The sequence below is a fragment of the Chrysemys picta genome, chromosome 5 (genome assembly GCF_011386835.1).
Source record: "Chrysemys picta bellii isolate R12L10 chromosome 5, ASM1138683v2, whole genome shotgun sequence".
NCBI classification, from domain to species: domain Eukaryota; kingdom Metazoa; phylum Chordata; order Testudines; family Emydidae; genus Chrysemys; species Chrysemys picta.
Window position 1 is genome coordinate 109,678,079 of NC_088795.1, and position 15,289 is coordinate 109,693,367.

Consider the following 15,289-nt stretch of genomic DNA (forward strand, 5'->3'; position numbering starts at 1 on the left):
CATGAAAAGGCTTGAGCTTGGATTCCCAGAGTGGCAGCTCCTAAATCATAACACTGCTAGCAGTAATATTTAGCATATTGGTTTCTCAGGTCTGTCTCTATATGTATACAGTACATGTTGTGAGAAGGTCATTCTTTACAGAAATTTCCTTCCCATTGGCAAGGCAAAATGGTGGATAAAGACATTAGCAAAATTCTACTACAGGAAAAGTCTGATTCTTATTTCACCTCTGATAGAAGTAATAACACTTCTGTATCACCTTCCACCCAAGGGTCTCCTGGTGCTTTAAAGAGTCAAGGATATCTATGTAATCCTCATCTAACCATTCGCCTGTTCCTCCTAGTGTTTGTTGCTCTTTCTCAAGCTACAAACCACTAGAACTTGAGGTTAAGGCGAACAGTCATTTGTCATAGTAGGATGATTACCCTTAGGGTGTCAGCAACCAGAGGGTGATACATTCTCACCCACTAGCCATTCTGGGTGAAATGATGTCTGTTTGCTGGAATTAAGGGTGTGGGCTTATCAAAACTGCACTGAAAGGAAAGTTAGTTACAATCTTCACTGTGGTGAGACCTTCTCTCCATAATGTAGCATGTTACATTTACAAAGCACCTTACTAATTAATCCTCAGGGTTGTCCAGGAAGTAAGTATTTTAGCCCCATTTTTACAGATGAGGATGCAGAGAGGGTATACATGACTTAGCAGTATGTGAGAAAGGGAAGAAATGACCCTTATATAGATGGTGAAATCCAAACATATTCAGGAAATAAAATGTTCACATACGTTGATAGGTAGACATTACCCCAATATACAAATGGATAAAATGAGAAACAGATGTTAAGGGATTTCCCTCAGTGATACTGTAGATTAGGCATCTGCCTATCAAATCCCCAATAAGCACTTTCTGTGTGAGAAAAGTTACCTAAAACACTCTCTCTCTCTCTCTCTCTCTCTTTCTCCCTTGGTTATTCCATTTTAAAGTGGGAATCATAACTGCTTACTTCACAGTGGTTATCTGTGGCCAAACTAAATAATATTTTTAAATTATTATGGTCAGCTAATGGAAGAGAACCCAGGACTTCCTTGTAGCCAGCTTGTGCTCACTCCTGTAAACCTTGGGGAAAGTAGTGAGAGCAAGATGATCGTTATCACATTTTTTTTAGGGTAATTCTATTCAAGATTTTGTACCTGTGCACTATACCATGAAATTTGCAAGAAGCATAAGTGTACACTTATAAACTCATCAGTGCCTGACTGGAGCTTCCAATGCTGCCCTTTTTGGGGGAACTACAGCACAATATACAACTATGGCAACAGACTCTAGAAAGTGGTACTTGAGGTCCAATTTAAAAGTCTGTGGAATTCACTGAGAAGGAATTATTCCAATTTTGTTGCATAGATGTCTCTTTGGTGGTGAGTGGGGCAGGACAGGGGGGAAAAAATCCCATTGCATTTCTAGATACAATAAAGGGGTAACAAAAAGCAAAAAAAAAATTGTTTAAGGTATCAATTTTTGTGTGCCACAATCCTGATAAGATGTAAATAACTCACACTAATGAAGTCCAAATATAAAGCATTAAAAAACAAAACAAAAAAAAACCCAAGCAACCAGTTTTCCCAAGTACTTTTGGTGCTATTTTCTTGGAAATACCATGGCTCTTGTGGAAAAATGCAAAACATTTGTAAGGTTATTGTTCTCCTTTCTTAATGGGTGAGCATCATTTATTTGCACCAGTACACACCTTATTGTGTTATGATTGTACATGGACTTGTACAATTACTTTAAAAAAACCCTCCAAGATAAAAACACCCATTCAGTTTTAAAAATAATTAAGTCTCACATTTATCATCTTTCCTCTCCACTTTTTAAAAGCTTTTTCATACTTTATGTTCTGTATTATATGCCACTAAGGACAATTATATCCTAAAATATGGTGATCACTACCAAATATGGTAATCCAGTATTAGACACTATTAATTCTATCTAACTTGATTTATCATCTGCTTCTCTAGTAATGAAACACAGCATCCTATTTGGCTTGTACACTGCATCTAGAAATTCAACAACAGCTTTTAAGAATTATCAAACAACTTCTGTGCCAGTCACTATGCTGGGGATTTTTTTTAGTTTATTAATTGTGGATATCCTCATTTATATACAACATTGTATATAGAATTTGCTCATTTATATACATAAGTTAATGACTGAGTATAGACAGCCTTGTCTATTTGTGATCACTGTTTCTCATGTGATCCTCAGTCACTTCACTTACCATAGTCTCATTACTTAATCAAATTAAATCTAAAGTATTGCCTCTAATATTAAAAAAGGAAACAAAAAACACCCGGATCCTCTATTAAATTGACAAAAAAAAATCCCCTTCAGTTTTAACAGAACTGGTCAACATTTTTTTTGCATGAAAATATTTACTCTTGAAAAATGTGAGTTTCTCAATATCAAAAATTTCTTGAGAAATTGTTGATTTCAGTGTAATTTTTTTTTTCCAATTGGAAAATTTGAGACAACAAAATCATTAGCTTGAATTGAAATTTCAAAACAAAACCATTTTTGTTTCATTTTGACTTAAAACTCTGTTTCCTCCTTTCAGTTTTTGGGAAATGAAAGACTTGTTTTTCATTTTGGGTGTTTGGATTTTCAGAGTTTTCTCCCCTTTCTCTCCCTTTTATTTCAGATGCAAAAAGTGAGACACCAGGAAGAAAGTGTGGAAAGCTCTGCTTCCCTCCCACACTGCTACCATGGTGGGAAGGGGCAGCGGCATAAGGGGTTGCCTTGCACCCGCTTACAATATTGTACCACTGCAGGAGGTGCTGGAGATCTATTTTTAGCTCACTAGCACAAGTATGTCTCCTCAAGGTGGAAATTAAATCTCCAGCCTGAAGCGTAGACACAGTCTAAAGACAAGATGTGACAGGATGACACAAGCAAGTGGGTCAGGATGGGGACAGAGAAGATATAGCAACAGTGTCAATGAACACTTCAGTCTTTGTTACCATGGCAAGATTCATATCCTTCATTTATGGACAGGTACTGTAAGGGTGTTAGGCACTTTCAGCTGCCATTGAACAACCAGGCCTCTCATGTATAAGGATTTAGGCCCCAGTTCTGCAGAGTATGTGGTAAAGCCCATTAATGGGGCAGATCCTCAGCTGGTGCAAATGGCGATCACTCAGTTGAAGTCAATGGAGGTCTAACAAATTACACCAGTTGAGGATCTGCCTCATTGACTTTGATGGGACTAAACAGGTGCTTAAATGTCTTTCTGAATAGGGACCATTTACTGAATTGGGGCCTTAAAAAGGATAATTGACAGCTTTAATAGGAGTTTTCATGCTGACAGCTTTAATCACAAATTGAGAATTAACTAATCATTTAAAGTTTAGCAACTTCTAAAATTACTTTCAATAAGCAGATGCAATAGTAAAGTTGTTTTGTTTTTAGAGTGATTTTGGGGATGTTAATTTCTGTAATCAATTAAGAGAACATGAGAAATAAATGTGGCTCTATCCAAACATGTACATTTTCATTTAAATAAAACAGAAATAAAATGCACCCTCTCCAGCACTCTGATGACCTTCCAGATTTCTATGTACAGTATCTATGGATATTTAAGTATAATTAACAACTTCCATTTCGGTATTTAACTTCTTCAAGTTCTGGTTTTTTTGGCGGTCAAAAGCTAATCAATCTTGTTCTCAAATGCTAATACAAGCAATTAAAAATAACATTAATTGAAATACTGCAGGGGCTGTTAGGGTTTTTTTTTTATTTTATTTTAACCTCATGGCAACACTAATTTACAGTACTAATTAGTGAATTGCCCTTTGTATTATAAATCTTTGGAAGGGAGAACTGGCCTTTAAAGCCCAACAGAGAGATGCAGATGGTCACTGCACTTTCAGTAAGCCTGCATGCCAGCACTCAGAATATTTATTTCACCTGGTAGACCGAATGTGATGGAATATATTATTTACAATGAAAACTATTAATTTCTTTTGCAGACAAAAATGCATTACCCATTTGTACTATTGTAAAACTTATACATCTGCCCTGTAGAAAAAAATAATATTCTACCAATGTCCTAATTAAAATCAAGAAAATACCCCTATCTATCAAGACTATAGGAGGAGAAGGTAAATTGTAAATAAGATATACTATAAAACGTAACAAGGAAGAATGAGTAAGAAACACAAATAAGATAAAGACTGCATAAGAAACACAAATAAAATAAACAATATACATTAGTTTTGAGCAAATGTGGTTTAAGAACTTTTATTGTGCTATTTGATATTAACAATTGACAAAGTACAAAACATAAAAAAAAAGGTAAAATATGAATGATTTAATTTTTATTTAAACATAAATCCAGTTTAACATAAACATTAGGTCTATTCAACCCTCTATCCCAAGTCACTTAGGGTATCTTCATTGCGTAGAAACTATCTTCAAGTGAACATGAAGGACATCCAGAAATGTAACATAAGCTCAAGGAGACTCTGATTTAACAGCAAGGCTGAGCACCCTTAGTGATCACACTATAATCTATGCAAACAAGTGAGCCCTAATTCTCTTTTGGGGCTACCATTACAGCACTTTCCTGATGATACGGGGCTCAATTTTGCAACATACAGATGGCGGGATTTGAGGGTATACATCATATTCTATGACCACTTTTGGCTTTTTAAAAAGACTGGGAATGAAATGTGTCATACTTTACTTCCTATGCAAGCAGAGCACTAGACAGTGCCAACTATTATATTGTACATATGCACATGCTTAGACAGCTATAACAATGGGAGGGTGGAAAGTAATAGTTTCAGATGTATGAGTCAACAAGAAGTGAAGGAAAATTATCTCATTAGGTGGAGTTGGTCAATCCCAGAAGAACTGTGTAATGCCATTATAGAATTCCTATTTATGATGTTCATTAGGCAGGTATACCATGAACACAACTGTAAAGATCTGACATACCAGAAATCCAAGTAGGGCTCTCTTACAATAGAAAGTAATGCTGTCCCTGACTATATGGATTAGCGGTAGGATCTACTGCTATGGGAAGCCAATGATCTCATTTCGCAAAAGCAGGAAACCCAAATTAAGAAAGGCTTGAAGCATTCAATAGATCTACTCAGGGATCTAGATCCAAAACCACTGAATCAAACAGCCTGCACACTGCGTGAAAATATAAAAAACTGGACTGGTTAGAATCTCACTGACTGTTTATGCAGTGCCAAAGTGGAACTGTCAAGCATGGTGCAGAAGTGATTAGTTACTAACAAAAATGCTGATTCAATTACACTTTATATTATTTGGGCTATTGTTATGATGTGCCTTAAAGCCCTATCTTCACCTTGCATTAATATCAAGAGTTGCACACAGTCCTTCTTACACAATATGCTTGAGAGTGATGTTAGATCATATTCTCTATAGTTGGCTTTTATTTCAATAAAAAACTACAGAAAGTCTGGTTGAAAGGACTCCTCAGGACTTTCCCTGGCCTGCTTTGTTTCAAACATGCCTGTGCTGTAAATAACCCTGATAAGCAACAGACATTAGCCACAAAAGTTTATGACCCATCTCCTTGGCTGAATCTGAAATGCACACAGGATAACTCAGGGGAGAATCTCTATCTTGTGCTGGATGCTAGTGGCCCTATGGGACCAATCTAGCAGCCAATGATGGTAATACTGGGAGTGTAGACAAGGATTTCATCTCAGTCTATGCTATGCTGCAGTAAAAATGCTGGCAGCCAGTGTTGCCTTGTCTACACTAAGGTTCTCCATATTGTCACCATTGGTGGAGTTACACTGGTGTTAGCAATCCTGGAAAATTAAAGAAAAAAATGCCTAATGCAAACAAGAAAGTGAATAAAATGTTCCTTGAAACTGACGCAAGTTAGAACAAAGCAGTCAGGCACAAAAGGAGAGAAGAGAAAAAGAACAAAAGAAGCTTACTCCACGGTGAGGAGAGAAAAATCACACCAATGGAGCATAACTGCAGTCCCAGCTTTGCTCTGAAAGCTGCTGCTGCCAACAACCCTCACACTGCAGTTAGTGAGACCAAGTCTTCCATCTCTAATGTCAAGGGCCAGGAGGTTAATTTTTACAGAAATAGATTTTAAGCAGATATTCAAATGTTATTGCAACTTGAAGTTTATTATGAACTTTGCCTGTTAGATCCTGATAAGCTGGACAACCTAGAGAGGAGGTATGCGACTCCTACGTGAAAAGAGAGCGTGTGTAAGATTTAACTTCAACATAAGAGCTGAATATAAAATTCTCATTCTTCATTAATCTATTACCCCAGCTGTAAAATGGGAAAATTAATAATAATACTTACTGTACTCATCCTTTGAAAAGCACTTAGAGATCCTGGGATGAAAGACACTACACAGAGTAACAGCAAAGTGTTATTAGTTTCTCTCTTTCTCTCTCCTCTGTGCACACCCAACACAAATGCCAAAGAGAGAAAAATAAAGTCTTAATCTTACCAGAGCACGTTGTTATAACAGTGGAACAGGTAAAATAGATGTGGCTTTTATAATAAAAAAGGAACAAAGCCAGCAATCTTACTCGTTTATACATTAAGTCTTCTGGTCTTTTGTGAACAGCTGCACATTGTACGCATCACATGTAAGAGCAAAACAACTTGTTTTTAATCTAAGCATCAGAGCTGTGTATTTCGTTTCTAGGAAAGGTTTGCAGTTTTTCATATTACTTTTCCTATTGCAAATGCTTCTTTTTATAAAGAGTGATTTCAACTTTTTTCTCCCCGTTGTTAGAGGCGGAAGGCTGTTTGGTATTGTATACTGAACCCTTTGCTATAACAGGGCTTTTTTCTTTGGCTCAGATGTGAGCTTTGTTACAGCAAGAGTATACTGACAAAATTTTCAAAGCCGTGTGAATACATTTTAAAGGGACCCCATCAACTTCAAGATTCACATTTCTGTCTGACAACTTTTTACCTATGGTGTGCTAAATTGTGCCTTTTGGCACAGCCCTGCACAAGGCTTGGTCCGGAACCTGCCCCACCCCTGGAGGTACTGTGCTTGAGAGAGGTCCTTCTGAGGTGCAATTCCCATGCTGCTGCCCCTTCTCCTTGGGAGAGGGTGGGGGCAGTAATTATATTTATAAGATTTCTCAAACTGAAAGAATTAGAAGGGGTGTGCATGTGTGTGTGTGTGTCTCTGTGTGTGTGTTAAATCCTATACTTGTGTTGATTTGCTTTCTTCATTTGTCAACACTTTCTGTATAATCGTTTTCACTATAATCCTTTTCTTCTGCTTGTTTGGGGCTTTCACGCAGCCTCAGGAGAAAGAAAAGCATATGAACACAGGAGAAGGTGGCTGTAAAATTACAAGAGCTGGCAGGAAAGTCACAGGCAGTTGAAACTACTTGTAGCTCACATTTAAAACTAATTAGATTTCAAGTTGACAGTGTTCCTTTAAACATACAGTTTAAAACACAGTTGCCAAATCCACTACAATGTAACTTGCTAGTTATTTTACTTCCTCCCTCCTTACACAACAAGGAAAACCATGTATTCCTAACTGAACCTGTCAGTTTAATTATTATATAAAAACAGATAGACTAGTCAGCATTTTTCTAAAATATTATTTTTTTTATTTTACCATATATGGCTTCTTAGGAAGGAGACAGCTCTTGGTACCAAAAAGCAGATCATCGCAGCTCTTCAGTTGATTTTGTTAGTCCATTGTTGGAGATAACTTTGGCATATTCTATTGCTGATCGGTAAGGAACACGAGGGAGAGCTGGGTTTTCGAAGTCAACATGGAAAAGTCCAAATCGACAGCTGTATCCACAAGTCCATTCAAAGTTGTCAAGGAGGGACCACACAAAATATCCATTAAGATGGACATCATCAAGAGAGACGGCTGAAATTAACACAACAAATGTAACCTTACAAATGTAGAACATATATAGCTTGCTTAAATGAAGCCACATGTTCCATAGAATCTCTATTGATAGTAATTCCATGCTCTAATAAGAATATAACAGTAGGGCTCTATTATCGACCACCTGACCAGGACAGTGATAGTGACGATGAAATGATAAGGGAGATTAAAGAGGCTATGAAAATAAAGAACTCAATAATAGTGGGGGATTTCAATTATCTCCATACTGACTGGGTACATGTCACCTCAGGATGAAATGCAGAGACAAAATTTCTTGATACTTTAAATGACTGCTTCTTAGAGCAACTGGTACAGGAACCCACAAGGGGAGAGGCAATTCTCGATCTAGTCCTGAGTGAAGCACAGGATCTGGTCCAAGAGGTAACTATAACAGGACCGCTTGGAAATAGTGACCATAAAATAACATTTAACGTTCCTGTGGTGGGAAGAACACCTCAACAGCCCAACACTGTGGCATTTAATTTCAGAAAGGGGAACTATGCAAAAATGAGGAGGTTAGTTAAACAGAATTAAATTAAAAGGTACAGTGACTAGAGTGAAATCCCTGCAAGCTGCATGGACACTTTTCAAAGACACCATAATAGAGGCCCAACTTAATTGTATACCCCAAAGTAAAAAACACAATAAAAGAACTGTAAAAGAGCCACTGTGGCTTAACAACCATGTAAAAGAAGCAGTGAGGCATCTTTTAAAGAGTAGAAGTCAAATCCTAGTGAGGTAAAGAGAAAGGAGCATAAACACTGCCAAATTAAGTGTAAAAATGTAATAAGAAAAGCCAAAAAGGAGTTTGAAGAACAGGTAGCCAAAAACTCAAAAGGTAATAACAAAATGTTTTTAAGTACATCAGAAGCAGGAAGCCTGCTAAACAACCAGTGGGGCCCTTGGACAATCGAGATACAAAAGGAGCACTTAAAGACGATAAAGTCATTGCGGAAAAACTAAATGAATTCTTTGCTTCAGTCTTCATGCCTGAGGATGTTAGGGAGATTCCCAAACCTAAGCCGTCCTTTCTAGGTGACAAATCTGAGGAATTGTCACAGATTGAAGTGTCGCTAAAGGAGGTTTTGGAATTAATTGATAAACTTCACAGTAACAAGTCACCAGGATCAGATGGCATTCACCCAAGAGTTCTGAAAGAACTCAAATGTGAAATTGCGGAACTATTAACTATAGTTTGTAACCTGTTCTATAAATCAGCTTCTGTACCCAATGACTGGAAGATAGCTAATGTAATGCCAATATTTAAAAAGGGCTCTAGAGGTGATCCCAGCAATTACAGACCGATAAGTCTAATGTCAGTACCTGGCAAATTAGTTGAAACAATAATAAAGAATAAAATTCAGACACATAGAAGAACATAAATTGTTGGGCAAAAGTCAACATGGTTTCTGTAAAGGAAAATCATGTCTTACTAATCTATGAGAGGTTTCAGAGTAGCAGCCGTGTTAGTCTGTATCCGCAAAAAGAAGAACAGGAGTACTTGTGGCACCTTAGAGACTAACAAATTTATTAGAGCATAAGCTTTCGTGGACTACAGCCCACTTCTTCGGATGCATATAGAATGGAACATATATTGAGGAGATATATATACACACATACAGAGAGCATAAACAGGTGGGAGTTGTCTTACCAACTCTGAGAGGCCAATTAATTAAGAGGAAAAAAACTTTTGAAGTGATAATCAAGCTAGGCCAGTAATCTATGAGAGTTCTTTGAAGGGGTCAACAAACATGTGGACAGAGGAGATCCAGTGGACGTAGTGTACTTGGATTTCCAGAAAGCCTTTGACAAGGTCCCTCACCAAAGGCTCTTACATAAATTAAGTTGTCATGGGATAAGAGGGAAGATTCTTTCATGGATTGAGAACTGGTTAAAAGACATGGAACAAAGGGTAGGAATAAATGGTAAATTTTCAGAATGGAGAGGGGTAACTAGTGATGTTCCCCATGGGTCAGTCCTAGGACCAATCCTATTCAACTTATTCATAAATGATCTGGAGAAAGGGGTAAACAGTGAGGTGGCAAAGTTTGCAGATGATACCAAGCTACTCAAGATAGTTAAGACCAAAGCAGACTGTGAAGAACTTCAAAAAGATCTCACAAAAGTAAGTGATTGGGCAACAAAATGGCAAATGAAATTTAATGTGGATAAATGTAAAGTAATGCACAGTGGAAAAAATAACCCCAACTATACATACAATATGATGGGGACTAATTTAGCTACAACTAATCAGGAAAGAGAACTTGGAGTCATCGTGGATAGTTCTCTGAAGACGTCCATGCAGTGTGCAGTGGCAGTCAAAAAAGCAAACAGGATGTTAGGAATCATTGAAAAAGGGATAGAGAATAAGACAGACAATATCTTATTGCCCTTATATAAATGCATGATATGCCCGCATCTTGAATACTGCGTACAGATGTGGTCTCCTCATCTCAAAAAAGATATACTGACATTAGAAAAAGTTCAGAAAAGGGCAACTAAAATGATTAGGGGTTTGGAACGGGTCCCATATGAGGAGAGATTAAAGAGGCTAGGACTTTTCAGCTTGGAAAAGAGGAGACTAAGGGGGGATATGATCGACATATATAAAATCATGAGTGGTGTGGAGAAAGTGAATAAGGAAAAGTTATTTACTTGTTCCCATAATATAAGAATTAGGGGCCACCAAATGAAATTAATGGGCAGCAGGTTTAAAACAAATAAAAGGAAGTTCTTCTTCACACAGTGCACAGTCAACTTGTGGAACTCCTTGCCTGAGGAGGTTGTGAAGACTAGGACTATAACAGGGTTTAAAATAGAACTAGATAAATTCATGGAGGTGAAGTCCATTAATGGCTATTAGCCAGGATGGGTAAGGAATGGTGTCCCTAGCCTCTGTTTGTCAGAGGGTGGAGATGGATGGCAGGAGAGAGATCACTTGATCATTACCTGTTAGGTTCACTCCCTCTGGAACACCTGGCATTGGTCACTGTTGGTAGACAGAATACTGGGCTGGATGGACCTTTGGTCTGACCCAGTATGGCCATTCTTACGTTGCAATTAACTGAATTTTTTATATTCCACTTTTTGACAGTACCTGCTATGGCAACAACTATGTAAATATCAATACTGACAGCCCATGAAAAGATATATTCTTTGCCAGGATAGTAGCTCAGAGAACCGGTCTGCTTTTACTTTCCTGGAGCATCCCAGGCAGTTAGGTAAAGAGAAGCATTAGCAGAGTTGGATATGACAGTGCTTTACTGTTCAATGTTTGGTCCTATAAACTGCTATCAGTCTCACACCTTCATAGTCACTACAACTCACTAAACTACAAAAAAGACAGTTGACCTTATGTGGAACTCTTTATAACAAGACAATAGGAGCCCCTTTGGCTGCATTCTACTAAGCTAGCTCTAAGGTGAATACAAGACAATACCCAGTGTAGACCTTCATTATTTTAAATGTCTTAATTTATTAAAATAGACAGGCCAAGAAAGTGAAAAATATTCTTCAAACAATTCCTTATAAAACAAAATCCTGAAACCTAGAACATATGCCATGCTCTTTCCTCTTTTTCACAGCTAACACCTCCAATCCCTCAGAAGTGACTCATTGATTTAGAGACTGGGTGTTAAAGTGTTCTCTAATTCCATACAGTATATATGCCATGTTGAGTAAGGTTGCCCACTTGCGCATAAACGTGATCATATAACATACAACAGCAGGAAAATAATGTGCACAATTTACTTTTGAAACAATATTTTAAATCCTAAATTCTTCAATATGCAACATACATGTTTCCTGAACCAAAGCTAAAGTTACCATTCATTGTTTGACTGACCTCTGCTGCAGTTGTACATGATGCAGGGACATACGTGAGAGAAAAAGGTTGAAAAAATAATCAAGTGATAATTTGTCTGACTAGCTGGTGATTTCCTTGAATAAAATATGAAGAGCAATTGCATGAAAATTGATAATGCACATATAACTTGGATAATCAAAAAGCAAGCAAAAATTAAGTATACGAAAACCTGGATTCCTTTGATTGGTTTAACTGGGAAGATAAAACAAAACTAATCTGCTTCTTTCTTCCATATTCCTGGAACCATAATTGTGTGTGTCACTAATTATACATTTGCATAATTTTTGAACAAAATGTAACAGAAAATCAGTGTATCAACAATAAATGATGTTTCCCCTGTAAACCAAAGGGAAAAAGTAATCTTTTAAATTGCCACTAGTTCCACAGCAGCTATGAATATTCAGAAGCAAGGGTGGGAACATGCCTCTGCTTTTTGTCACAGAAAAATATTTAGGTATAGAATTGCTTAGGTACAATCCAAAAAGAGTCTGACATAGTCTCTGAACTACACAATGCTGTGCTATTGTTAGGAAATAAACCACTGAGGAACCTACTGTACATGTCTTTCTGCGTCCAATAGACAAAATAGGGAATGAAACATCATCATGTGACTTGTCAATTTGATTTATGAGGTACCTAAATCTTGGATGGGTGGGGGGAACTTGTGTATGAAATCTCTGCTCAAAACAGCATTGCACACAAAGATAACTAAGACTGACAGGGATGGCTGTTGGTCCAAGGAAGCTGGAACAAATGTGATAAGCATTGCTCTTCTTGTGTTTCTAGTGCTTTTGACTTAAAACTATTAAAAGGGAGGGGGAGGAGAAGACAAGTCAAATAAAAAGATGAAAGACAAAAATAATATCCATGGTGAACTTTTGATACACTGCTGCCTTGATAATAGGACATTCTCCAAATAGTGAATTTCATGCCGATACTTTGATTAGAAAACACATTAGGAGCTCATTATTTCTAAGCCTTGAGCACGATTTCCCAACATTTCTAGTTAAACTGTGCACTCTCTCTATACTGCACAGACCATTAAAGACTTTTTGACTTTTTTTTTTTTGGTAAATGATAGTCCCTCCCAAAGTTCAATAAAGGGTATTTTCAGTGCAGTTTCAAAATACAAATACCTCATGCTTCTAACAATTATGATTAATTCATCTCTCGCCACCTTTAGAGTACAGGACAAGACACATCTCTTTACAAAGGCCTTTTCCAGTTTTGACAGAGCTGACAAGCTTTTCCTCACCTAGGATATCTTTTTACACTGGACTCATCTAAGCACGTTAGGAGAAAACAGACCACGACTGGATAGCAACGGCCTCTTTTAATCTTTGCTGTGCTGTCTTGATACTATGATGTCAGGCACGATATAAATAGACATGGATCTCTCTGCCCCCATTATGCCATTAATCACCATAACTGGAAGTTGTGCTAATTACTCTGCCAATATGGGTGGCCACAATAGCTGAAGGAGATCCTTTAGGTGTACTGCCAAGTATCTAATTTGTCTAGTCATTTTTCACATTAACTATCTATTCCTTGTAGGGTCATTTTCCTTGATAGCTCTGCTACCTTTGACACCATAAGCCACCTATCTCTCCACCATCCTCTCATCCTTGGATTTCTGCAACACTGGCTACTTGCTTCTTCACCTAGTTGACAACTCCTTCAGTATTACTATTAATGGATGCTCTCCTTCCCTTCCTGTCTCTGCTGGCATTTCCCATGCTCTGTCATCATTCCTCTCTGCAGTCATCCCTGGGGTGACCTTGTCTGTTCACACAGTCTCTCTTATCTCCACAGGCTAATGACTCTTTAATCTACTTCTCCACCACTGACATTTGTCCAGGCTTACATCACATGTCTCTGTGATATCTTCTCCCGGACTTCCCATCACTTCCTCCAATGTTATATGGCTAAAAATGAATATCCAGTCTCTGCTTCCAGCTTTACCCATCATTGACAACTACCCTCCAAATAACTGAAGCTTGCAATCTTGGGGTAATTTGCCTTCTCCTCATGCTTTTCTCTTCACTTCCAGGGTCTCACCAAATCTTATCACTTCTTTCTCTACAACACTTCTAGCCTCTTTCCCTTCCTCTCCATCCCCACTGCTTAAAGTTTGCTTCACCTCTTAGTTCTCGCCCTGTCACCTGAACCACTGTAAACTCCTTCTCTCCAATCTCCTTCATCCTCCAATCCTTCTTCAATCTAACCATTGTTTCTGCTCCAACTATAATAAACCCCATTCCGCAAATCCCTCCATCAGCTCGCATTAAGTCAGTGAGTTTTGTGTATACATTTTGCTAAGGTCTTTTGGGGACCATATCTAAAAAAAAAATGTGGTTGTACTTGTTCAGTATATAACTATTCTTTGAGCCAATGTGATCAATACATTTGACACAATTAATACTTCAAAACAGTATCAGCAATCTGTGTGTTCAGACCAGGCTAGTAAAGGATTTCTCGGGCTTTGCTTTTGCTTAATTCGTGTCTTCATCAATGTGCTATAGGATTTCTTTTTGCATGCTGCATTCTGTGCTAATCACTGATTCCTCTCCTGTAAAATTACATCACTAACAATCTGAACCTGAATGTCAAACTCCCAGTCTGCAGGCTAGTTCCAGTTCACTTGATGTTTAGTTAGTTCTCCAAGACAGATTCAGATTCTGCAGAATGAAACCTATTATTTAAATAATAAGACTTTTAGCCCTTATGATTACAAAGAAAGACTTCTTAATATAAACGGATGTAGCCATATTTGTGGATCTGGGCCCATATCAATTTACCAGTTCCCTGAGACACCAACTCTCCTATCCCAAAGAACTGAAGCACTTAAAATCTGCTGCTGGTTGTTCAAAGTAGATTTCAAATACCATTACTGACAAACATTTTACATTTTCCTCTACCTCCTGTTTCCTATTAAAGGTGGTATGGTGAAGTTAAACACATAAGCATCAATCAACAGGGTTAATGAGAAGTACCAGGGAATATCTTAAGAATAGCATTTTTAAAGTGTTATTCTGAGACTGACAACTTTATAGCATCTAATGTCTGCAGAAAGACAAGCAAAAGATTTGTGAGTATGGAAGCAGACATTTTCAATGAACTACTCAGCATATTAATAAGAGAAAGAGTAGGGGACAACATTGGATGCAATGCAATAAACCTGTTTATTAGAATTCTCCAGCTTTTATCAGTTTAGGGGCTTAACTGGCAATCAGTGAAAGTGCTCCAGGCACTCTCATGTGCTGCCAGAATAGTGAAGACCCAGAACCGATGACTGGCAAGAAATTCATGCAGTCACTTGCTGTAAGGAATGTGACCTCAAGCTCCAACTAGGCAACATTCAATTTCAGAGCCGATGAGCAGAAATACACCTACAGTACTGAGGGTTAACTGGTGGGGGAGGGGAAAGGGAATAGGCTGGCTGCTAAAATGCCCCCACTAAGGACAAGTTTGGATGTGTGCTTCCTGTGA

At 37.8% G+C, this 15,289-nt stretch overlaps 1 protein-coding gene across 3 annotated transcripts in view; it reads right to left on the bottom strand.

Moving 5' to 3' along the window:
• Positions 1-4,300: 4,300 nt before the first annotated feature.
• Positions 4,301-15,289, bottom strand: part of LOC101946141 (cytosolic beta-glucosidase) — a 92,145-nt gene continuing 81,156 nt past the window's right edge. For all 3 annotated transcript variants that reach the window (XM_065597021.1, XM_042855422.2, XM_005303446.5), the window contains one exon: positions 4,301-7,914. In XM_065597021.1, the coding sequence (XP_065453093.1) occupies positions 7,700-7,914 (215 nt within the window). In that variant the 3' untranslated portion in view covers positions 4,301-7,699. The remainder of the gene's footprint in view (positions 7,915-15,289) is intronic.